The following is a 27547-nucleotide window of genomic DNA, read 5'->3' on the forward strand; positions in this document are numbered from 1 at the left end:
GCTTGGGACTAGTTCCGGCTAAACCAATGTCCTCCCCACCCTCCGTCACCCAAATATCCATACGTTCACTTTTTGTTTTATTGCATTAATTTTTCTTTTAGTTAAACCCCTTGACTGGCACATGACAACTGAAACATCACAACCACAGCCATCTCGTTGTTTAAGGGACTGAACGAACTGAAACCTCTAAAAAATTGTATTTTCAGACTTTTTCTAAATTATCTTGACTATGACTTTTCAGTCTTGACTTTTAATTGTATTAAAAACTTTTGGGAACTAAACATATCCCATAACTATCTAAATAATTTTCTTAAATGTTTTAAATTCATATTTGATCAAATAGACATATCGCAAAATAAAAATTTGTTTACATTAAAAACAATTAATGAATTGCAATGGTCAAGAAGCAGTTTAAAAGTTTCACATTGGATTTCACACCAGCTTTAGAAATCAATAAATATTTTTGTGTGAAAATGCCTTAACTCCCAACCTTGATTGTCATATTAATAAGGCCACTAAGAAGGGTTTAAACTGTGTTACTGCAATTAAAGGGAAGAAACTTGCTGAATTCTTTCAAATGAAATAAGGCCATTTATCTTATTCTACCTTTAATAATAGTTAAAACAGATTCTTGTTTCCAAATAGTAGCTGGACACCCTGGCAAAGGTGTCCATGGTAGTGGATGTTACCATCTTCGTGCTGCTTCTGAATAGACACAATGGATGCCAACATGCATCCACAAAACTCAAGTGAGATACACTTGCACCAACTTATGGGCAGTAAAGGTAATGTATTTTGTTTGAAAACAAAATAAGAGCGATGTATAAAAATAATAAAAACTAATTTATTATTTCAACAATTGTAACCACATTCTGGTTTGAATCCAACAATTTTAGAACATCTATGAAGCTCCCAAATATTGTAATACTATTAATGTTACTATTAAATTGCATAAATAAATCACAACACAAAAAAGCACCATCAATTTTAGTGCAATAACCTTGTATTCAGACATTGTCGAACTTTGTAAACTGTGTCCTTGCCATTGCTGCTGCATTTTTCTTAAGGATGTAAGGGTGTGTGCACTTTGGACACATCCCTATGTATGCAGAAAGTCTTATAGTATCAAATATTATTCAATCATAAATAAAAGTATTATGAATCCTTGAATAATTTTACAACTCCAAAACAGATAAAGCACAGTCAAGAGTTTCATGTGTGACCCACAACTTTTCTAGCCTTAAAAGAGTTCCTAAACTACTGAGGGGCCATGGTGATTTGAGTGGTCAGATCACTTGGGTCCCATCCAGGCAATCCATGTTCAATTCCTGGTGTTGTTGAGCTCACAACATGGCAGATATTGCCATGAGCTGGTGAGTTTTCTCAATGTATCCTCTCCCATTTCCTCCCTTAACTTCTGTCAATGCTCCATTCACAACAGATCATCCCCCATCGTATCTAATGACATCAATGAATGTCAAAGAAACTTTAGGCCAGAACTTCATTCATTCTGAAAATGTGTAACATCTCGTGAACATCTATTATTTCACATGCGAAAAAAACTTTTTCATCTGCATACTATGAACCCTTTGGCAACGCAAAATTGTAGCACACGTAGTACATACAATGAAAGGTCTTTAATCGGCAACACATTCTGTAATCCGGCATCCATCAAACAGCTGGCGTACAGATTTTATTGGGTGGATTCCGGCAGTAAACCTTGACCACCAGGTTCCATTACTGCGCTGTTTTTAGTTCCCTCAGAATTCGACACTACTGTCGGTTTTCATTTCAGTACATTGTTTTCTTTTTTCTAACAGGTTAGTTTTCACATTTCACTGGAAGATTTCATTAATGATTTTTTAATCAAGACCTATGCTTATTTATATTGTTTTCTTTCTATACACCAGTTTATTACAATGTATTTCATATACGATTGTATTCTCCGTTCACTCTTACCTGAGTTTTGGAATAAACAAAGCCTCTTGTAAACAAACATTTTCATTGGCTGCCGGCCTCCGCGCACATTATTCGTGCGCAATAAATAGTCCCTTGGTTACGTACCATTTGTAAGTATTTTTACACTGTCTTTTTTATAACAATTGTTGATATATAGCATTATAGCGATTCATCATTAATTTCCAATACAGTTTAATGTGTCAGCAAGTATGTACTTACAATTATGTTAGCAGACGCCGTGTGTACGGTGGCATAGACAAAAGGTACTGTAAAGTGTACAGTTGATGCCCGGCGCAACAGTTGCTTTTCGGATTCGCGCGCGCACGGTTTGTTATGGCTGACGTCGGACCGAGTTTTGTAAAACACAGAACGGGAAAGCCTTTGAAAAGTGCACAGAAAACTATTGTGTTGAATGTTTTTAAAACATTTTCAGACAAATATCCAGATTGTCGTGTGAACGATATCGCGAGTTTAACTGCGGAATTTAGGCGTGTTTCGAAGAGCAGTGTTTTTCTTGCAAGGAAATAATTACAGGACACCGGGACATTAACATCTTCCGGGAAGAAAAGGAAACTTGAGTATCCTGTTATAAAAACTTGTGATGATTTTGTGAAGACGGTTATTAGGCGTTAAGTTTTTTTCTTCGCAAATGAACCACCTACGCTGAACAAAGTGCTACGGTGCTTCCTGTTATATTACATCTCCGTTATTTTATTAGCACCGACTGTACTGAAGTGTGTGTGTTGCAACTAGTGCTTGGCGCGCCAGATGAATTCAGCCTATCACTTGCTGACGCGGCGCAGTGATACGGCGGTGTTTGTTTATTTCAGAACTCAGCTAAGAGTGAACGGAGAATAGTGTATATTAATTTTTATTTAGTATTCACATTTAAAATACATTAACATTTGATAATCCAGCATGGCGGAGATTCCAAATGTGCCAGATAAAAACCTTCCACTGTAGTTTTATACAAAATACACATGTCTGGTCCCCTACTAAGACTTCAATGATTAGCATTTGGTTGAAAAAGTTCTATAACCAAAATAACACAATTGTAACTCAACTGTAGGCATATTATATTTAGTTATGAAAATAGAAACGCTAATATAGTTGCTCATGAAGTCTTTCCTTGATTCCACTTGGACAGATAAAAAAGATGTCACGTAAACTTATTTGCACAATTTCAATTACATAATTTTATACATAAGGAATGTAATGTGTATGCAACAATTCAACAATAATTTAATGATCAAGTATTTACCTCATACTGTATGTGGCAAGAGTAGGTAGCCTACATTAAAATTTGCAAAAATTAAATGGCTGTTAATGCAAATAGCAAAAAAAAGCTCACTTAGCACATGCCTTTTACTGTCGTATGGACTATGCAGATCTGATGTCATAAAAAATTTTCTGTATAAGTATATCTGCACTAAGAAAAATCACTAAAAGCTAGTAAACATGGATAGTATGCTTCCGAACAGCATTAACTTTAAAGCAAAAACTACACTGGGTGTCACAAAGCAAAACAATTTTAACTGTGCAAGTTCTATGGCTTGGTAAATGAGTGTGTAGAAATACAAAAGCAACATCTTACTATACATCAGCTGTATTGATCCTGGTCCAATTAACCCTTGACATGTATGTTGTTACATATAACGCATGTACCATTTAGTGGTAATGCTACTCACCTCCAAACCCAAAAACCCTTTCTGGCCAGACCATGGCTGTTAAATGATGCCGTGAAGTTCTTTCTAGTTCTGCATCTTACACAATGAGGATGAGTACTTTCTTTTTTATACAAAAAAAATCTTTTAATTTTCTTTCAAGTAAGAACTAATATAAATTTTTATGGCTGGAATAGGTGTAAATCAAAAAGATATGTACTATTAATTTCTTTATTTTTTATTTTTTCCTCCAACAAGATTTGATCTTTTAGGCTGTCAGGCTGGTAATTTTCCAAGAGGAAACCCAAATTAACAAGCAAGGGTAGCAGGCAAAAAGGATTCAGACATAGGTTTGGAAGAGAAAAAAAAAGGGGCCAAATCCACTAGCATTTTGCTGGACAAAGTTGATCCAGTTATATTATGAAGTTGGCTGATAAGGTGGGCAAAGGTTTGGACATGCTCCGGGATGAAATGACAGAATGGCCATGTGAGGTAGCTATCAACTGCAAATATACTGGAGAGGTAAAAACAGGGCACAAGGGTTGATTGGATCCAGGAACTTCATAGCTAGACACAGATCAAGAGGCTATTGGTAAAATTATTACAAATGCAAAGAGCTAAACTAAAATTCCAACAATTATTGAAAAAAAAATTCAACACAATATCAAAACATTCAATAATCAGTTATATCTTCATCATTGACTTTAGACAAACATTTATCGTAAACAAATGGTAACACACCACATGCCAAGAAAAAAAAACCAATATATCAAACTAACCATATTTGTTGGAATTTAAAGCCAAGCTACAATTTGCATTGTAAGGTGGTTAAAAAGGATCTGGTCACAAAAGGACTTCTAGGAACAAGATTGACAATACATTTAGCACTTAAACATATTCTAACTACAACATTAAATAGTCCACAATTCAGAGTCCCCTTAATACTGAAATCTCTATCGCAGCTTTAACAATGTATTGAATAAATAAATATTATAAAAACCTATTCAGGCAAAACTAAGTTATATACGATACTATAGAGCATCCCACTCTTAGATTGCAGTGTGGAAGTAAATGGGCGCATTCTCTCTCTCTCTAACACACACCGATTGCTGTTAGCACTGTCCTTGTTTCTTCGTGCGTTGTTGCAAATATCAAACAAAATTAAAATTTTAATTTTTGGACCAAGCTTTTTTTCATATTGTATAGCATCAAAATACGCATCAGGCAATGCTTATTTTGAATACTTAACAATATTTTAAGTGTTTGAAAAAATTAAAAAAACATAACTTAATCGCTGCGAACAGTTTTGAAGTATTCCGATATGTTTCACATCAAAAAAAAAACCTATATGTGTATTTCATTCAGATTTTTTTATTAATAAATTAATGCCTTAGGACGCCACCCAACAAATGTTAAGACAAAAACTGTACAGGTTTCACATCAATAATTTTTTTAATATATTGAAATGCATTTTCTCACAAACTGACACATCAAAGAGTTGACCAGCGGAAATTTTTTTTTCTATTAAAGATTAATGGGGGACGAAAGCGTGAAAAATGTTCACAATGAATTGAATTAGTTTTTAAAAGCAGCTCCATCTCAATTGCTTCTACAGTTTCTGTGGAAATAGCTGTTAAAGATGTGTCATCAGTACAAGAGTGCGCGCTGCCGCCGTAAGAGGAAACAGGGTCGTGTGTTTAGATAACTGGGGTTCTGTCCTACAAGCAAATTTCAAATACATGGCTTCCTTAGTCAACAAAAATATTTTAATCGATTCTTGAACATAATATGTAAAATGTATGAAATAAATACGAAGGAATTTAATAGCGATCATGGTACAAAATTTTGAATTATTTTTCTATCCTTCTCAACACCAAGCATCTTATCAAACATTGTTTTAGACAAAGTTTTGGAAAATAATTATGATATTTACAAACAATTTAAACAGATTTGATAATGTGTCTACTAAGGCAGTTACGTTGCTTTTTTGTTTGTTGTCCTGTGAAAATTTTTTTCGAACCCATGCAGTTATGGCTGGTCGTATCAAAAATTTATTTAGAAAACATTTTTCGGCATTAGATACTCCGAGTTATCATACGTTAAAACCGATTCGACATTATTCATAGTATGGCAGTTGTTGCGATTTTTCTGTTTTTCAAAAAATCTTCCCCATTTCGAGCCAATTGTTCGAATTTTTCCCATAACTTACTCGACCGAGAATTTCCATTAACGTATTTTATTTATCATTTTGGACATGACTTGCCCAAAAATACGGCATTTATCGGGCCCATGAAAATGTGATTTTATATATATATACAGTAGAACCTCGATGATACGTTCCCGTTTCATACATTTTCCCGTGTCATACGCCGATTAATTTTGGTCCCGCCGAAAGTTCTATATTTACAATGGTTTACTTTCCCGGAACATACACTTATAAAATCTTTAATTTCCCGTTTCATAAGTTTTTCGAAGTGGAAAAGTCCTAAAATTCACAAATTTTTTTGTTATATTCCTCCTGATAAACTACGTTTTAATGCTTTTATTTTGAAAAACGTTCATTGTTTACCTTTGCAAACGTAAGAAAATAACTTTATCGCACCATAGATATGGATAGTATCGGGAAGACTGTGCACTTCGCTATTAGCATCTATGGCCAGCACCAAGCGAGACTAGTGGCGCGAATGATTATGAAAATGGTGCACGCGATTTACCAAGGCACGGATCTCATATTTTGTGCATTCATTAATCTTTGAACTGAATATACTTGTTTGTTATTGTTTTCTTACGATCGGATTGTTTTATATTTTACGTTTCTCAAGTTAAAATTTTATTAAAAATTGTTCTGTTGCATAAAGTTGTTTGTAAAATGAAACAAACCAGCAAAAATTTCTGTTTTACTTTTTACAATAGCCTAATTTTTTTATTTATAATTTAGGCTTGGTGACTTTTCCCCTCTCCAAGAAAGGACTGCTTTACTTGATTATGGACTGTATTTTACATTTCTGGTAGTTTTATTACATGTATATATAATGATGAATTCATATCTGCCTGGAGAAATGGAGGCTTATAAATAAAAAAAATAAAAAAAAATTATTTACACATTATGTATTTAAGTTTAATCTGACATTGGGCTGGTATGCTAGATTGAAATTTTTTTTTATTATTGCCATTCCCTTTTCATACACTTTCCCGCATCATACACCATTTTTGTGCCCTCCGTTGAAAAGTGTATGACAGGGGTTCTACTGTATATATGTATATATGTATATATATGTATGTGTGTATGTATATGTATATGTATATATATATATATATGTGTGTGTGTGTGTGTGTGTATATATGTGTGTGTGTGTGTGTGTATATATGTATGTATATATATATGGGATTTTTAGAACATAAAAAAAACTATAAGAAATTTTCGTCTACAATAGGTAGTTTTTATTTGAAATTTACATAAAAGTGGCATTACAAATTTATGTGTGTAATAGTATCAAATATTATAAATTACGATATGATTTCTTAAAATGCTTCTTGTTCGATCCGAATTACAAAGACACGCATCTCCTGAAATTCGTAATGTGTTAGAGATTTGGTAAAAGCGCGCCATAAGCCGTGTACTGCAATCTAAGAGTGGGACGGGCTATAGTCACACTCAATGCTTAGCCCAAGGTTGGTAAATAGAAGGTTGCAACAGACAAGCACAATTTTTGTGCACAAGCTGAATGGTAGTGTCCATCAAAGCCCTACACTATAACTTCTTGCCCCTCCCTTCCCGTTAAGGCCGCTACAAAAAAGGAACTACTAAAAACTTAACAGTTGAGTGTTTATGGAGATACAAATTAGTACTATTTTTAAGCTAGATATATTTAAGTTTCAGTGATTTAGACAAAAAAAACACCTGCATATCAGATTTTCAGAATACAATGACTTAATTTTATGCTATTTTAACACTGACTGCGGAAAGCATATACGAATCAAACTACTTAGATTTTCTCTCATCACTGTAGTGGAAGCCTTGAGAGTAAGTGGAGCAGTAACCATCCTAATATCCTAATCCTAATAATATTGTTGCAATTTGAAATTTTCCAGAGTTTTTGAAATCAAATTTGGGGACTTTACTGATGGGACTATGGGCTGGCTGCTGGCTTGCAGATTGCACATTCTTTTGAAGTTAGTTTGTTTGTCTAGCCGCAGGCTGTAACAACAGGCCACGCTGTGTGGCCGCACGTCTGGGTGCAGAGGGTAGCCTGCTCAGCTGTCCTGGTTAGTTGTTTGTAAATTTGGAGTCAATAACCATGAATTGTTTTGATAGGTGCGGCAGTGCACAAAGATCTAAGCAGCAGTTAGAGAGAGGTTGGGGCTCACTCCGGCGGAGGCTACGCCTCTCGTCGGAGGCAACGAGTACCCTTGTTAGAGATGTAACTAACGTGTAGGCTTCCAGGTTTTGATGCTGCCCGTCTGAGTAACTAAGTGGTAGAGTTCATTTAAGTTTCAAGGACAGAAGAGGCCATAATGAATGATTTTAAGTGTTAAAGAGTGGGAAATGTTCTGCTTCTTCAGAAATGAGAGTTCCAAACTATATTAATAAATTATGGTTTTATAGATTCTTAAAATAAAGTGTCAAAAAAAGGATTAGGGTAGAGTTTAGTGAGAATCTCTCTATTGCTTGGTTGTTCAGTCTTTTTTTTTACGAGTCATTACTGAATGATAATTGTTGTGAACTATAAATGTAATTTTAATCATAACCTGTAAAGACTACCTGCTGCTAGATACTGGTTTAGAACCTTAGAAATTTTATAATAAATGTAAGTTGGTTTTGAAATAGTGTTAAGTTATTTATATCTCTCTAGACATCCCATACGTGGTGCAGATTCTAGATCAATTAAAGTAGAGAGTAGAGAGTTAAGAGGCATTAGGCTATAAGACTAATGCCTTTCGCAAATTTTAAGTAGATGCCAAGCGAGTTTACCTCGAGTTACAGTTTCCCCCAAAAAAGTTATAAAGTCAACTCTTTATAGAATCCTACCTACCGATTTTATTTAAATTATTCCTGTACGGTTTACCATTTTGCGACAATGTTATAAATTTGAAAATATGTTTGAATGTTTATCCCTCAATTACACTCAAATGGCTGAATATATTCAAATAAAAATTGGTATAGAAGTCAATTACATTGTGAAATAGGACATAGAATACTTTTCATTATCCCAAACCTAATGTGATTTACTAAAAGATGTTTATTTGAATGTTTGTCCTTCAATCAGATTCAAACGGCTGCACCGCTGAGCCAATATTCAACACTACGTCTGGCAGTTAATTTAAGTTCCACTGAACTCCAAAAGATAATAGATGGCAGTGTGATTGCAGTCAGTTTTCAATAACTTTAACCACTTACTATATCTAGCCAGGTTAGCTAATTTAAACCACAATGGTTTAAACCATGGTTTATATAAAGTGTTTTTTTTATAAAAACCAAATATTTTTTAACTAACTTTTTAATATATTATCTTAATAAATTTTAATGAAAGGTCTAATTTCACTCTAAAAACAACACTTTGCTCATTATGTTCTTAACATAAAGGAACAAATAATTATATACTAATAAAGATCTTATTTAAATTATCTGAATAAGTTGTAAGTTAAAGCCAGCTAAATACTATCTAAAATTAAATTAATTTGTAAATTGTAGTCAAAAGTAAAAAAAATAATAATTAAATTTATTATTTTAAAAAAAAAATCCTATTTTGTGGGAAATCCCCGACTACTGTAAATCTCCTTTCTGTGGGAAACACCCAATCTATGAAGAATCTTCTTCCTGTGGGGAAATACTTGTAAATATCTTACATCGCAGCTTTTCAGCAAAGTAAAAATAAAATTACGAAAATACCATTTTCTAACACTAGAGATCTTCCTGTAAACAGTGTTACTAATTTACAACTAGTTTCTGAGAAATACCATTTTATAGCTCATATTTCAATATCTGTAAAATGCCACTGCCGCCACTATTAATTGTTTACCTGTATCGGCTTGTGTGTTTATTTTAGAGAGCTTAGTCAACGATATTGTTTTAAACAAAAAAAACTGTTTTTTTTTCCAACCCAGATATCTAGGCACATTTTTGAGTAGGCTTATGTAATAGGATGTTTACCATTTAAATTTAAAAAAAAAAGAAAAAAGTATGTTTTAATAGTTTTAAATAGAACAATTTCCAATTGACTCAATAACTACCAAAATAAATTTGTATTATTTTGTTGCACATTCACAAAGAAAGTCTACTCATTTCCATGAAATGATTGCTAGGAGCCCGCCCATCTACTCTACTGTGAGTTGGTGAAGCAGTGACATGGCTGCACTCAGTAGCAGTCAGTGAAACTAACGCCAAATCTTCGGGAACATGAGGGAACAAGTGAGAACCTGCAAGCAGTTAGAATTGTATCAAACATTCTGGAATCAATTGCACAACAGTCTTGGGGGTATACAAGGCCTTGAGTGGGCTTTTATATTTAGTCAGGAGTCAGATCGTCATAAGTCTCTGAGGATGGTCGGACCCTGACTCTAATGTGATGGAGGAAGTATACAGCAAGTGTTAGTTGCAGTCTGCAAAGCAGTTGTTTTGAGGGTTAATGATGAAACACGACAACTCCAAGACAATGAATGGAGCGAGTAATCGATGGTCCCGAGAGTGTACAGTATTTTCCACTTGTGTTGGCAGTCAACAGGAAACCTGGAAGGAGGAGAAAGGAGATCCGGCACCAATAGCAACCAGTGAAGTCCTGGGCAGGGCACTGAATTTTTAAGTAGAACTCAGCACTTATATAAACAATTCAAAATGGCCACGTCTTCATGCCACACTGGGGGCATCAAAACAGGATACTTGAGGAGCGAGTAGCTACATGTTGAGTAAGTAATCACTTGCTCAGCGAGTGGCGCTGTCTACGGAGGTGTACCACCCCAGTGGTTCGAGGATGCCAGGACAACACCCGAGAAAGAAGTGCCAACACGAGGGCGAGTAACTACTCTCCATGGAGCCCAGCCATCAGCCTGCGAAACAAGAAGGATCCACAGAGATCTTCCATCGCGGTGCTACAAGCTGCACACAAGGCATAGGTAGAGATGCTATCCAGTATGTCCGCAGCTGCAGTCAAGCCATCCTTCAGGCAGGCAAAGACATTGGAAGGCAAAGTATCTTTTTCTTACTTAAGGCACATTTTCATGGTGAGTGGACAGTAAGCAACTAACTATTTTTTCCTACATACACATTTACCTAAGGCAGGGGTTGCAAACTTTCAAGTGAAATGAGCCAAATAATAAGTAAGTAAACAGAATCTCCAAAATTTTAAAAGTGCCACAAAATGTATTTTCTCTGTATCTACATAAAATTTAAAGATTATAAAAAAAGGAGATAAATCAAAATATTTTATTCATAAAGTCAACATAAAGTCTTAAAAATAAAGACTAGGAAAAAAACACACAAATGTAAAAAAAAAAAAATATGGTAGTCATTAGTTGAGCTCTACTGATAAAACCTTAATTATTTTAAATAATTATTCAAATAAAAAGCACCTGGGCAGGTGCAGTAACAGGGTGGTGCAATGGAAGGGGTGCGAGCGCACACATTTAGAACGACATGCTTTTTGATTGTGCCATTAAATTTTGTTCAGTTTTTTTTTTTTTTTTTTTTTTTGCTGCGGAAGCGCATCGAGTTGTTGAGCCGTAAAATCATAGGAAAAGAGCCACATGCTTCAAGCAAGCCGCGGTCTGTTGACCACTGACCTAAGGCAATCCTTGTTCTAGACAACTGCTTAAGAAATGTTTTGTTTACGCCATTTGTCTTGCCACTTTGTTAATAGTACAAGACTGCTTTAAGAATGCCAACACTTTTTGCCTGGCCTTACATGTTAAAGCTTTTACTCATGTGTGTTTGAAGTATAGGTTGATTTAACGTAAAGTTAAATGGGTTTGGGAAATCGTTCTTTACTGCGTATCCAGTTTTTATCAAAGATTCATAATTCATGTTTACAAAACAATGATTTCGGTTATGGTACTGTTTTGCAACAAATATTTAAATGTATACTATATTTTAATATTATGCGTTAGCTACAATTGGACACGTTTCATGGAATTATTATTCCCAGGGTAACATGGCAAAATCATATTTGATTTTGAAAAACTAAAAAAGCTTTAATATAATTAAACTGGATACGCAATAAGGAACTATCGTTTTACTTAACACTTATACCGACGAAGCTTAGCCTACCATGCAGCTAAAATAAGTTTAATTTTAATCATTCCCAAAATAAGTGCCGATATTTAAAACCTACAATATATTTCGAGGTCAAGGGTATGCGGCGTGCTGCCATATCTATACATCACCACGTGAAGACAATTGTTTTCTTTCCCATAAATACTAACAAAATCGATTTTTAAAAAAAAAAAATTATTGTGAACACATACGGCAACAAGTGAGTTAATTAATACAATAACATCACAATGTAAACTTTTGTGGAACAATTTAATGTTGAGTAGAAATGGGTCTATTGCTTGCAGGAGTGTTCACTACAGAACCAAAAAATGGAACAAGGAAAAGTACTAAAGACATACCTTGATTGTTTCAGGATTTAACTGGCAGGTCCAGGATAAGCCGGGAATTGTTTCCAGGATACAGGTCACAAGTGAAGGAAACACTGGAATGACAGCCTGGCAGCAATGACCCAAGAGACCCAATCAGCGCGATGAATATGATGATAACGTTAAAATGGCGACTTCGAAGCTCAAAATAGCATAGCCAATGGCCAAGTAGTCGGGTCCATAGATAAACGGGCTGAGCGAAAACGAGATACAAAGGAAACTGGTTCAAATTCGAGTGCATTTTATGTTAATCTGCACGATATAGAATTCCTAAAATAATTAATATTTAAATATTCATTATACCAAAGTTATTACATAAACCTTAAAAATAAATTATTTCCAAAAATATATATGTTTAATCCAACTTATAAAGTTGTTTTCTTCCTAAGTTTAAATTTATAAATACACATAAATATATGTATATTTAAAGAACATAAATCAACATCAATTCGTCAAAATATTGTAAATATTCAATTATAATAAACAAAATAACAATATATCCACCTATGATTCAATCTCGCAATGTTGGCTCATATGGCAATCCTAGATTTTTCAGGGCCATGGGATATTTTCTTTTGCGGGACCATTATATTTTTGGAAAGGGCCTTAAAGCTGGGTTTACGATTGATTTCCTTAAGAATTATAACTTAACATCGAGCACACGATTAAGGGCGCGGTTACACGGGACCCTGAACTACTTCAGGTGAACATGTTTAAGTAAACACGTTTACAAACGCGAAAGTGTGCGGTTACACGGTAGTTGCTGAAAAGTGTGTTTAGCTCTAAAACCGATTGTCTACTGTCAACGAATGACTGTGTTGTTGATCTCTATTTTTTAATTGCATCCAGAAAACGCGGGATTTTCTCACTTGTTTATACAGCATTATCAGCAGAAATGAAATGTGTTTACATATTGCTCAATATTTTTTTACAAATCGGGAATTCAAACATGCACAGTAAAATTTTTAAACTTATTTTTTATTATTTTTTGAGCGAGAGTACCTATCTCAGTTTTAAGAAAATTAAGGTCAGGATAAATTAAAAAATATGTATAATTATCTGTTGGTTTTTTTGTTGCATTCGGTAAAATATTACTCGAACTTGTGCCAGAAACACTTTCCATCTAGAATTTCTGCAAAAGACTGTTTATATTCTAACCAGCCAATCAGAGGCTAATGTAGAAGATATGTCGATCTGAACTACTTTGCCAACCTGTTTAAGTTAAATGAGAAATGGCCTCGAACGAAACATGTTCAGACTGTGTGTAACCGCACTCCACAGCTGAACATGTTCACCTGAAGTAGTTCAGACTCCCGTGTAACCGCGCCCTAAGTCAAAACTACATTTGCCAGTTTATGATTCACATAGAGGTCGTTAATTCTAACCAATCACAGCACAAAAAACATGGTCGGCCTTTGTTCGAAACTGAGAAGCAGATTTGAAATAGGTTATTGACAAATGGGATATCTATTTTTCGAAATGGATGATGATTACAAATGACAAATATACGAATTCTAACCCAAAATACTACCTCGCTCGGTCCAATAATAAGACATAAACTTCCGGTTGAAAGGTTCCGGTTTGTTGTGATTGGTCGCTTCCCTTAAAAGTCTTAACGAAAAATATAAAATATAACCATTTCTGTTAAGTCTTAAGTCATCATATGGTTCGCACACGACCCGTCAAAATTCACACACGACAATCATAAACCATTCCACTAGTTTACATAGAGTCATATGGTAAGTACACGACTAAGTCTTAAGTCTTAATTCTTAATTTTCAATAGTAAACCCACTTTTAGCAGCAGGATACTTAAAAATGTAGACGAGTTATGGAATAGTCATCCGACCTTAAAATTTTTGAGAATTAAATTCTTTAAAACAACATTTTTAAGCTAACCTAAAACTTAATTAACAAAACTTATTTAGCTATTTTTTTCTGATATACTTTCATATACTTATTTCAAAAATTATGCTTAGATTACTTTCATCATTTCTTACGATCAAATTCCTGCGGGAAACCACACCATTTTATGAGACAGTAAAGGCTTTGTCGTGTCCTGCAATTGGCCTCGGCCCCTTGTGCGAGTACGACATGCTCCCCTCTGAAACCAACATGGCCGCCCCCCAAAAAACGCAGTATCCCACAGGCTTCTCTACGCAAGCCTTGGGTTATAGACGATGAGTGGTACCGCAACCAAAACCTAGATAGCATTAAGCATTATTGACATTTATTACAGTACGTATGTATTTTATAATTAATGTACAATGTAAGATGCTTGTCAGTTCTATGTGATATTATAAATAAATAGTGTTCTTGATTGCGGGTTACTGAGTGGACAACTGATGACCTGTTTTATAATGTGTATTGCTTGTATCAGTAACCATTATATGGAGGAGTTGTATTTAAGCTAGATACAAATTGGTGAGTACATGAAAGTGCCTGGGGTGTTTTCCCTGTGTCTATGCAGGTTTTACCTGGGCCCAACTTAACTTGAAGCTTAGACTAGAGATAAGAGCGAGGGGAGTTAGTCATGGCAACAATCGCTGCCATGGCTGGCCAATCCCCTCCTAGCACACGATGCATGTGACCCTCTCCCTGCATGGCTATTTCCAGCATGACTAAGGCGTGATAGGCTTCGGCCTGAGATGCACTTAGGTCCCTCCCTAACCCGGACCCCTCCCAAACACACTTAGTTGTTAGTTAGGTTAGGAAAAAAATCGTGAGTACATCGGAAATGGCCTTCGTTGACGACGGACATGTCCCGGAGCAGCTCCAGCGGTCTTGCTTGTACAGTTGTTGATAGCACTTCTCAGTGTTATCACAGCTGGCAGCAGACGATCTTTGAAAGGTGCCTGTGTGCCTAGTGCGCACAGGCGTTACTAGAGGTGGGTTGGGACAGCAATTTTCGGTATCAGTCCCAACCTGATACTGATACAGTGATGTACCTAGGTACAAGTCTCTGATACTTCTGTATCAGACGGTCCCAGGTGGCAACAAAGCTCCGCGTACGCAGACCGTGCGACCGGAAGGAGAATCTGATACATTATTTATCACGCCCGGTAATTCTCTACCTCTGTTACTCTCATGCCCGCCTGATACAGCCAGTATCAATCAGTTCAACATTCACTGCAGTTCGTCCTGGCCGTGTATCACCATGTACATTGTTGCCGGCTGTCATGCTTTGTAGTTAGTATCTTTATAGTGAAATAAGGAATGGATAAGTGAACGAAAAAGACTTCATTTATGTGGAATTTTTTCACGGAAAATAATGAGTTTGCTAATTGTAATTTGTGTAAACAAAAACTGAGTTATAAATCATCAACTAATCTGAAGAAACATTTGAAAAAACATTGATATAGTATGCTCACTAATGTACCTATCTGTTTTTTTTTTTTTATAAAATCGTGAATTTTTAATGTATAAAAACACTAGTTACTAATTGTTTTCGAAAAAAGAAAGTCCATATGTTGATTACATCTGTTATTAGTGTCAACTGAGAATTTATTTGCATTTTCATAGCTGTTAGGTGCACAAATATAAATATTATATCTTGTATTAATTAACTTTTTAATATTAAAATTTCATTAGTTTTATTATTGAACGAGACGGTGCACGCACTGCGCACTGAGCGTACTTTGAAGTAGGACAATAAACAAAACGACTTGTAACCAGGGCTGCCACTCTGATATTCATGAAAAACCTAGATAACCTACAAAAAAACCCAGACACATGGGTAAAAAACCCAGATGCGTCTAAAATGCTATCGTTGAAAATGTTTGCGTACTAATTCAAAAATATAAACATAACTGGTTTTAATATAAAACAACCTTACAAGACTGAAAACGGTTAAATACAACCAATACAAGAAAATTACACTGCAGCAAAATGGCTGTATAAGTAATTCTTGGACCAGCACATATCATAAAAAAACCTACAAATATATACATGACAAAACAAACACCATCACTGCATTCTTTAAACCGGTAATTGTTTTTATAAAACTGCATCATGTACGTTAGTCTTTATTCAGAGTCTGATTCTACAAGATTGGTTTGAAGGTTAATTGTTGCATTGGTTTTGTGTTCTGCAAGCCTCTTTGAAGAATGTGTCTAATTTAATATTCGACTTAGCTTCTTGAAAACTAGTTTTGTGTTTATATGTATTTTTGTGTGTGAAACACATAGACTTGTTTGCATTTATCAAACAGATATTGCAACAGATACAGTAGCTACTACCTTTATTATTGTTTTAGGTATAAAAATAATTAAAATTATAAAAAAACCTAGAATTGTTGGAATTCATTATTTAAAAACCCAGAAACCCAAACACCATTGGAAAAACCCAGATCTGGGTGGAAAAACCCATGAGTGGCAGCCCTGCTTGTAACAATATCGCTTTGCGCCTCTCCTTCAAGGCTTCAACGCCTTCCCCTGCGCTTCCTCCCCTACATTCTTTCCCTTCTTTATCCCTTATTCGTCGTTCCTGCTCCCTCCCCTTTCACAAGCTCCGTGCGATCGGGTACTGCGCTCATTGGCCGTGGTGTTGTTCCAGGTGAATTCTGTACTGATACTAAAATCTCTGATACTTTTCAAGTGTACTCGTTTGCCGTTCCTGATACAGGCGCGTATCAGTGCCAAAGTATCAGTTTTATATTTTTCGACCCACCTCTAGCGTTAACAGTTGTGCTGTAAAGGTTAAGGTAATAAGTTATTGACGACCAACGAGCTCTGCGACACCCGGGGAGTTAGATCCCCTACAGCATAGAGGTGGGTTGTGACAGCGATTTTCGGTATCTGTAACAACCTGACACTGATACAGCATTGTACCATGTTACAAGTCTCAGATACTTCTGTATCAGACGGTCCCAGGAGGCAACAAAGCTCCGCGTACGCAGACCGTGCGACCGGAAGGAGATTCTGATACATTATTTATCACGCCTGGTAATTCTCTACCTCTGATACTCTCATGCCCACCTGATACAACCAGTATAAATCATTCAACATTCACTGCAGTTCGTCCTGGCCGACGAAAAAGACTTCATTTGTGTGGAATTTTTTCACGGAAAATAATGAGTTTGCTAATTGTAATTTGTGTAAACAAAAACTGAGTTATAAATCATCGACTAATCTGAAGAAACATTTGAAACGTAAACATTGATATAGTATGCTCACTAATGTACCTATATGTTTTTTTTATTTTTTATTTTTGATAAAATCGTTAATTTTTTAATGCATAAAAACACTAGTTACTAATTGTTTTCGAAAAAAGAAAGTCCATATGTTGATTACATCTGTTATTAGTGTCAACTGAGAATTTATTTGCATTTTCATAGCTGTTAGGTGCACAAATATAAATATTATATCTTGTATTAATGTACTTTTTAATATTAAAATTTCATTAGTTTTATTATTGAACGAGACGGTGCACGCACTGCGCACTGAGCGTACTTTGAAGTAGGACAATAAACAAAACGACTTGTAACCAGGGCTGCCACTCTGATATTCATGAAAAACCTAGATAACCTACAAAAAAACCCAGACACATGGGTAAAAAACCCAGATGCGTCTAAAATGCTATCGTTGAAAATGTTTGCGTACTAATTCAAAAATATAAACATAACTGGTTTTAATATAAAACAACCTTACAAGACTGAAAACGGTTAAATACAACCAATACAAGAAAATTACACTGCAGCAAAATGGCTGTATAAGTAATTCTTGGACCAGCACATATCATAAAAAAACCTACAAATATATACATGACAAAACAAACACCATCACTGCATTCTTTAAACCGGTAATTGTTTTTATAAAACTGCATCATGTACGTTAGTCTTTATTCAGAGTCTGATTCTACAAGATTGGTTTGAAGGTTAATTGTTGCATTGGTTTTGTGTTCTGCAAGCCTCTTTGAAGAATGTGTCTAATTTAATATTCGACTTAGCTTCTTGAAAACTAGTTTTGTGTTTATATGTATTTTTGTGTGTGAAACACATAGACTTGTTTGCATTTATCAAACAGATATTGCAACAGATACAGTAGCTACTACCTTTATTATTGTTTTAGGTATAAAAATAATTAAAATTATAAAAAAACCTAGAATTGTTGGAATTCATTATTTAAAAACCCAGAAACCCAAACACCATTGGAAAAACCCAGATCTGGGTGGAAAAACCCATGAGTGGCAGCCCTGCTTGTAACAATATCGCTTTGCGCCTCTCCTTCAAGGCTTCAACGCCTTCCCCTGCGCTTCCTCCCCTACATTCTTTCCCTTCTTTATCCCTTATTCGTCGTTCCTGCTCCCTCCCCTTTCACAAGCTCCGTGCGATCGGGTACTGCGCTCATTGGCCGTGGTGTTGTTCCAGGTGAATTCTGTACTGATACTAAAATCTCTGATACTTTTCAAGTGTACTCGTTTGCCGTTCCTGATACAGGCGCGTATCAGTGCCAAAGTATCAGTTTTATACTTTTCGACCCACCTCTAGCTACTAGTAGTAAACGGCGAAGGCCACGCTCAGTGTTGCCAAGTCCAAAGTTTGTGTCTTCACAGAGAGAGAAGAACGAGAATTTTGAGATCTGCTGCCGTATTGCTTTGCAGTAAATGTGATATTTAGCACAATTTTAATTCTGCAGTTATTATTATAACATATATATTTAAATAACGTATTTTGAATAATTACCTTGTGAGGGAGACTACTTAAACAAACTTTGCAAATTTAGTCTCTGATTTAATTAATAATGTAAAAATTAGTTCATTTTCACGAGAATGGGCACAGAGAAAAGCTCTTATCACCGGTTAATGAAATCAAAGAAAGCTGTCGCAAGAGAATTTTACTTTCGGAATAAGAAAATTGAAAAATCAAATGACGATAACACTGAAGATATTGAGCAATCGCCGCTTGCATCACTGTTATAAACAGTTTTGTTAGTTATGCTTATTGTTACGCTAACATAGAATTAGGTAACATAGTGTTTGTTTTATGTTTTTCACGTAAGTTAATTGCAGTTGCTCGAAATATTCCAAGTGGTTATTGTTTTCAGGATGAACACATTTTCTTAAAAAAAAAAAATACAAGTGAAGGATATAATTGAGAACTTCGTTTCTTGTTTGTAAATTTTATTTATTCTAGAATTCTAACTTTACCATACTAATAATAGTTGCAGAACTGTATAAATGTAAACACTTGAATGGCAGCGGCCAGTGTGGGCTAGGCGCCGGCCTGCGGTGCACGAGGACCCGGGCTCGGATCCCGGCTCGGGCAGAGCTGTTGTGGTGTTTGTTCTTCACGCCATACTGCGGAAGGCAATAGCGAAACCATCGCAGAAACATGTCACGTAGAGAACCTTGGAGGGCAGTGGTTCTCTCCCCGACGCCTCTCGGGTCGATACCTGCCTTCGTGGCAGATCACGCTTTCAATAAGTAATAGTATGGTAATATCATTTGCCGAAGGGGGAGGGGTCAAGGCCCTGATAGGGAGTTAGTTTTAACTGGTGCAAAGTATTCAAATAATTCCTAACTGAACACTTTGAAAAAAAAATATGTACTGCCATACCATACACAAATTTATGTAAGCATTTTGCAAACTGATGTATCCTTTGACTACAAAAGCTTATTTTACTTACTTTTTGCTTATTTGAGCACCTAAAAGTTGCAAAATACGAAGAAACTGCGATAAGTTACTGACTGTTTAAAAAAATTTGAGTGAAATATACTGTTACAGCCGCGACGAGCTGCAGTTGTGCGTGTTGCTGTGTCGTTTCGGCCCGCCTGTTCCTTCCCCTCGCCAAAGTCATTTTCTCCTGCGACATCCTACAATTTGGCGGTGCGCACTATCTTATGTCTGCCTCGCGTGATATCTCACCCTTTGTTATACATAAGTATGATATATACATAATTCTATATTGTTTGGTTTAAATTTTATGAAACACTTCCGTGCTTCTCCACATGTAGCACGTACATGGCATTTCGATTTCTCTCCTCACGATAACAGCAACAGTCAATCTTTTTATAATTGAGAGAGTGTGTGTATATATATACACACATAGTTATTTATTGATTGGAAGTCGGAAGGGACCAGCAGCTATATTTAAGATGTGTGATGAATGGTTCAAACATGGAATAGTTGAACGAAAGGGAGAAGAAAAAATTGTGGTCCTTGCGAAAACCAGCCGACCAACAACTTTGTTAAGACGATTGAAAAAAAAATTGTTTGCCCGACCCGGAATCAAACCCGTATCATTTTCACAGCTATTATAGTAGTAGCTTCTGTTTTTAATGATTAACTATTTTCGTTGAGGCAATTCTGCAGGAAATGTTGTGATTAAAATACAAAAATTAGTAATAAAATGTTTTGAAGGTTACTGTAATTGAAACTAAGGTAATGTTTCCATGACTAAAAAGAAAAGTAATTACACTAATGTACTACTGGCTTCAGTTTCTAAAATTAGTCTTAAACTACTACTTGCTAAGCGTCCGATTTTCGGATGAAACATAATGTAACGATCAGTGTCGGGGATGTAAACCTCTTTTTTTTTAAACATGAAATCCCCACTTTCACAAATGGCTCTCTGTCAGTTTTCCTGTAGCATTTACGATATTACACACTTGATTAGTAGCAGACTGTGCATGAATCTTTTTGATCTCTGCTGATGTTTGTGAAATAGTTGTTATTTCAGTCGTAATAAATTACCGTGATACCTTTGACAATGACTCACTACCATCAAGATAATGGGCATTTGTCCATTTTGAATATAACAGTGTTTAAAACGTTTTTCATGCAGAACTTTATCGTTTTACTTTTTATACCGATAATTAATGTTACTTTAGTGAATCACTGTTTTCATATTTTCGGAATTCAAAGTTAAAAATTACGGCCTATGAAGTGAAATGCACTATGTGCCTACAATAGAAAAAGTTACCAAAGTAATTAACCTTAATTGTTATTTGTTTCTGCAACACTGAAACGTTTTTTTTTGTAATTTATTTATTATCAGCCTTTGTTTCAAGCAGTTAAAATAAACTCATTTCTTAAAACATACAAAAAACAGAACTGCATGAGCTTATGGCGCTAGTATTCGTACAACAAAGGTTGTCGCACTGTATCGCAGTAGCCTAACATGTGTCCCATTCGCGTTTTATGTAGAATACATGTGCGGATGTACCACTTCGGACATAGTATCCCTCAATAATTTATAGCTGCAATACACAGAGTAAGATCATAGTAGCCGAGGACTGTGACCCTCCGAGCCAAGTCCAGTGAACATGCAAGGGATCTAGACTGTTCGTTCAACGAGAACGTTTGGAACCATAATGTTGGTCCGCAAACATGGCCAGTGACAACTACTATGTATTTGGAGGTTCAGTAGCGCCAGTTGTAGCATGATCTTATTCAGGAGAATATCCGACTTATGTATCTTCCATGTGAGATTGTAACACCATCTCCATGTTACTGGCTGGCCCATGCCTACTAAGACATTGCATCCTACAAATGTTGGTCCGTTGCAAAACATGATTTGCGTGTTACAATAATTTGAAGTGTTGTGTATACATTTTTCCTATGTCTGTTCTGCATGCATGCTATGGTACTTTTAGAGAAAACCATTTTTTTTGTTGCAAATGTGAGTATTTTGATGTGGCTTGTTTTTGTAGATTAATTAATATGTGTCTAATGTTTTACATTTATTGTTCCCAAATTTGTAAATTAATATAGGGTAACTTGGTAACTACTACTAATTTCATCGGGCCTATGATTTGCATCTATGCCTGGACATTAATTACTACCTCATTTTTATACTGTTTCATGACGTGACACTAAATATAATGTGCAGCCAAATATATGTAACATTTTTGTAGGATAATAAAGTAATTGTAACTTAACAACCTTCGTGAAGTTTATTTTTAAAGGTTATTTACCAACAGAATTACTAGCAGTGACAGCGCCAGTAAAATAATGGATGTCGCAACGAATATCTGGCTATGAAATAATGTCTACCGTCACTTGCAAATCAACATAAAAGGATAATGAGAATATAATCATAGTGTAAGATAATGTGTCTTTCATAAAGTTCTTTTGATATATTGTTTGTCCCGTCCATTCTCCTAACCTCGCTACACCATACGGACCGCGTTCAGCGGCCGCCCGGGCTTGACAGCCGCGCGCCCCGGGGAGGGGAGGGAGCAAGCTGGCAACGCTGCGCGGAGGTGGTTGGCACACATGGGCGAGGGGAGAAGGGAGTTTTCCCAGAGCTCGCGTGCTCCGGTTTCAAGGCCGAACAGAGAAGCGATACATCCTCCCCGCTAGACGACTCTCTCGCGACTGAACCGAGCTGGGACCGGCCCTAGCCTAAATACAAGCGCGCGGAGTAGTGGGGGACATCGCTTTGAGACCCCTAATGACATCACGACCGCAAAATAATGTTTCGGAACAGTGACGATTTTTTCGACTTGAACCGCGCCCTTAAAGTTAAAAAATAATATATGTAATAAATAAAAAATGTATATAAACTCATATGCAATGGATTTAAGAATATATTCAATTTACTTTATTCAAAAATTGCAACACAAGTGCCAACTCAACCTTTAAAGTTCATATGTTCGTGACGAGAAATAGCTTGTAATTGAGCAACAATTGAAAGGCTTAAAATATAATTTTGTTTCTGTGATTGACAACATCAGTTTTTTAAATTTTTGGCAACGAATGTTATATATACAATTTTTCGTTATTTACATTTTTTCCTACTGTACATAAAAAAAAATTGTCTGTAAAGTCGGTTTACAGACGATAGTTTAATGTGATGTCATAACAAAACATTTATGAAATGATTGCATACTTTTATGAATAAAATTGAATCATTTTTATTGAATTATCACTATTTTGTATGGATACAATGAAGGAGTTTGACATCCCTCGACTTTAGGTCCCTGATTCCCCGTTTACGTAATTGTCCTGTTGTGGCCGTACTGCTCTCGTCGGTGAGGTGTGGGTCCAGGCCAACGTGGTCGGGACCGGGAACTACGGGACCTGGAGGGAGAGTGAGGTGAGGAGGAAGAATGGTAGGCGGTTCCAAGGATAACTCGGTGTTAACAGTTCCACGAGCCCCTTTTATTGTCGTTTTGAGAGCCTGCCGCAGCCTGGCGGACCTGTCGCAGAACGAGCGCCCCTTTCGCGATGACCCGGACTCCCGGAAGACCGTCCCGTCCGTTAACATGTCCCGACACAAACTGGAAATTTTCCCACGTAACAATGTCCCCGATTTAGGTTGATCCGCAAAGATGCTCAACACGTGCGCGGTCCGTTACGTAAAAAGTCTCGTAATGACGGTGAAGGTTCGGCGGTTCGTAACTGCGCTTACGCGTTCTAGGACGTTCGACTGGTGACGTAACTCGTAAAACTCGTAAAACTCAACAGGGCGAGCGACTCGACGGATGCAGCACAGCTGCCGCGACAACCCGTGAAGTTACCCTGTCGTCGGACCACGAGCTCAGAAGACGCGCCTCGCGAGCAGCGCGGAGCGGCGTGCACGTCTGTCTCTGATCGCGCCCTGAACACCACTGCCCTTCCCCGCCCGCTAGCAGGCGGACGCCCGCGGGCCGCGGAGGAGGGGAGGAGAAATCGGCCGGCGTGGGAGAGGCCCCACTCCGCGACGCGCCAGGCTGCGATTACATTACTAACACTGCGAAACATTTGAGAGAAGTTACAAAATTATTTACACAACTTAGCGAGACATTAATCAAACAGCGAATTTACACATCAGATAATTAGTTATGATTACAAATATCCACAGTTATCAAGGCTCGTGACCATTTGGAAAAAATATATAAAACACAGAATTATTTATCACACAAAAGAAGCTCACTGGCATGCTAGGGCGCACGCGGGTGCGTCCCTGGCCGTCGCACTTCACCGATGGTGCACTGGGGGGACAAACTCCCTCAGGCCCACGTCGGTGGCCAGGTACGGCTTCTGCATCTGGGAGGGTACGACGATTGTCGTCAAGTTAAATGAAATCTACAATTTATTTGATAAATTTACTTTTATCTGCACTCATTAATTCAAATATGTTTATTACATTAACGAAGAGATAATTTTAACTATAACTTTTATACATGTTTGCCATTTAACTTCTTCCAATCTGGGTTATTCTGTTAAGGATAGGACGATGATAGGAAAAGTAGGAAACAAATGGGAGTGTTTCAAGTTTAATGTGCCTCGAAACAGTCAAATCGATGGTTGTTCCAATCGAGTGGAAGAGAGATAGATACAGCACAAGCGTACGATGAGCAAAATGGGACACAGTGTAACGGGAAAATGTGCGTAATGGGACACTTTTTCGTGCGTGCAGCCGGCGTTCATCGATTTATTAGACGTTGTCACGTCAAAAATAGACACACTTTCATGAGAAATGGTCCGTGTCGTCAATACTAAAAGCAACATTGCCACACTTCTATTGAGACTTTTCATCAATCCGATAATGATGATTCCGATAGCCACTATAGTAATTTCAAGAATTTATGTTTAGCTGTCTATCAGTATGAAACTGGCGTATCATTCCGACAGATTTGGTTTGGTCGTGCGTTAACAGAAGAATAATTGTTATTTATTTCGAGAAAACATATATATTTATTTATATAAATTTTGTTTTTTCCCTCTGCAATAATCATTCGAAGAAGTTGATTTTAGAGTTCCTATTAAAAATATTTCCCATATAACTAAACCAACTTTAGATTTAATTTACAATCATTTAGACATGCGACAACTTACCTTCGTAAAATAAATTTCAGACGAACATTTTGTGTTAATTTTAATATCTTAAAATAATTTAAATATCACTGTGTCAATGCATTAACACAAAACAGGTTCTTGTTATTTCTATCACTTATAATAAAATACATGATATTATGAAATTATTTTCATTGGTAAACATATTTATTGAAAAAAGAAGAACAAATTTTTAGTTAGAACTTTATTTGCGAAACTGAGTTCTATTGCAACAACGACAACCTAATTTTACTTTTTTTTTTAAATCCGAAAATATACGTAAGCGGTTCTTTGAAATTTGGATTATTCGGGCGTCTAAGTGTCAAAAATATTTTTTATTTGTATTTACAAAAGTTTTTCAATAATAAGAGAGAGCGTTAATTGGTCGTAAAGTCGTAAATTTCCTGAGAAATTTATTCCACTTGCCTTTACCGTATCGTATCTCAACGTTCGTGTTTTAAACTTTTTAAAACACAGTATATTATAATGAAGTGGTTTTGTGGACGGTACCTACTTATAATCTTTTATAGAACAAATGCTATGTTTTCAATAAAAAAAATCTCGAATAATGCGTTAAAAAAACATATCCACATCCTGCGCGTAACTGGTTTCTGTTGTCTATTTTGCAATACAACCGATAACCTAACATTACGTAATGCATAGCATGTAAGTTGATAATGGGGAAACATTTCCTGTTGTTTTGGTTCGTTAGCTACACATTGTGTCCAGTCTTGTCAAAACAGCACGTATGACGTTGTAACAGCGCATTTCGGTTTCGTTTGCAACCAAGGCAGAAAACAGCATATAGCATCTCCCGTCGAGGCAGTTGTCAAGCCTGTGGTTAATCCGCTTGAAAGTCAATTATAAGCTGGAGAAAAAAATAAGTTTTAATAATTCCGTATCTGGAATTTAAATCATTTGACACTAACCGCTTAATGTTTTCCGGAAATAAAGAAGAAAAAATACGCCATGAATTTTCTAGACTTAAAAGTAAGTGATTATTTTATCTATATTCTCATTTTTGGACGCGGTATTTTCAAAAGGTCGTGAAGTGTAAGGAAAGAGTAATAAGTTTATTTTAATTTAATTTGTTATCTTAAGTTATTGGTTGTGCTTACCGATCTTAAGGTATTTAGTTTGTGTCTTCGAACCCTGGCGCTACATAGTGGAAATGTTAATATTGTTTGTAACAAATAAGAAATGAGCTTTTATTGTGCTTTTTTTTACTTTGCACATGGACCAGAGTAAACTTAAGAAACCTAAAAGTTGAGTTTAAAACTACATGTGTTTAGACCCTGCTTAAATTTCAAAGTAATTGGGTATCATATGTAAAGAAATAAAAGTTATGGTTATTTCTTCACCTTAAGTCTAGATGTACGTTTTAATGCTAATTATAGTCATAATGATCATATTTGAAAGCTCAATAATTTGGTTTTGCCCAGGCTTATAAGTGTTTTTTAATCTTTCAGATATATGTTACTTGGATCATGCAGGAGCAACATTATATTCTGAACGTCAGCTTGAAGCAGTCACTAAAGATCTGTGTAATAATGTGTACGGGAATCCACATTCTCTGTCTCTGAGCAGTCGCTATACCACAGATGTGATAGACCAAGTCAGATACAGGTATGCATTTTTTTTATTTGTAAATGCATGCTGAATGTGACAAGTAGGTAGGCTACTTGTCACGGAATACTAACATTACAAGTTGCAGTGGTAACTTAAACAACTGTAAGCTTATTAACTACAACTACTTTCATGATGGTAACCATAAAAATCAAACATTATAAAGGTATTGTTATTTGCTACATAATTAAATCTAGAAATGTTTAGTTTTTTCAACATGAATTATTAGTTGTTAATTTTTCAACATGGCCAATTATCTGTTCTTTGAACCACATCCTGGCTCTAAACCACCTTCTCCCCTTGCTGTAGGGGTAGAATATGAATGTCCCTGTGCTGTATTCCTGCATGTACACTTCTTGGCTGTAGAGGGGAAGTTAGAGAACTGTGGATAGACATGAGGAAACCGTACCATTGATTCACAGCACCGGTGCATTGTTACAAACCTGCATTACCGTTAGTCAACTCTTGTACTCTAAAGGGGTAAAATAACATATTTTGTTGTTACAAAACCAATGATATGTTATATGCAGAACTGAATTAAAAAATCTTTCTTCCAATATCTTGAAAATGTTGGGTACATGTAAATTTCATATTATGTTATTTCAGTCATCTGTATCACAGGCCATGCTAAGTCCTATCCCAATATCCCTTAAGAGAGATTCATGTCTCCGTCTTTAATGACCTCATAGATGGAAAAAAAATAAAAATTTAATAAAAATTTTAATACGAACAAATCAATGAATAAAGAAGAAATTTTATGCGAGGCTGTCATGTTAGAGAACAGGCAGGGATGTGCAGTGTATGCTTTATTATTTGGCAGCATTCTTGAGCACAAAAATTTTTCATTTGTTTTCTTTAGTTTGCCTGATGGACTGCACTTGAAGACTTGAAGCTAATAAGAAACTTA

General features: G+C 36.0%; 2 protein-coding genes across 10 annotated transcripts in view; one reads left to right on the forward strand and one right to left on the reverse strand.

The window, feature by feature from the left end:
• The window catches only part of LOC134533152 (poly(rC)-binding protein 3), a 162101-nt gene extending 149642 nt beyond the window's left edge, over positions 1–12459 (reverse strand). For 2 of the 9 annotated variants that reach the window (XM_063370479.1, XM_063370478.1), the window contains exon 1: positions 12228–12417. The gene's annotated coding sequence lies outside the window, so the exon portion shown is untranslated. Of the gene's footprint in view, positions 1–3647; positions 6884–12227 lie in introns of those variants that run through there. The other 7 variants (XM_063370470.1, XM_063370467.1, XM_063370476.1 and 4 more) reach the window with 5 other exon arrangements.
• A 12808-nt stretch (positions 12460–25267) lies between these two features.
• LOC134533156 (molybdenum cofactor sulfurase 3) overlaps positions 25268–27547 on the forward strand; it is a 36765-nt gene continuing 34485 nt past the window's right edge. The window contains exons 1-2 of the mRNA XM_063370513.1: positions 25268–26004; positions 26484–26640. Of these exons, the coding sequence (XP_063226583.1) occupies positions 25950–26004; positions 26484–26640 (212 nt within the window). The 5' untranslated portion in view covers positions 25268–25949. The remainder of the gene's footprint in view (positions 26005–26483; positions 26641–27547) is intronic.

Source organism: Bacillus rossius, chromosome 6, assembly GCF_032445375.1.
Source record: "Bacillus rossius redtenbacheri isolate Brsri chromosome 6, Brsri_v3, whole genome shotgun sequence".
Taxonomy (NCBI): domain Eukaryota; kingdom Metazoa; phylum Arthropoda; class Insecta; order Phasmatodea; family Bacillidae; genus Bacillus; species Bacillus rossius.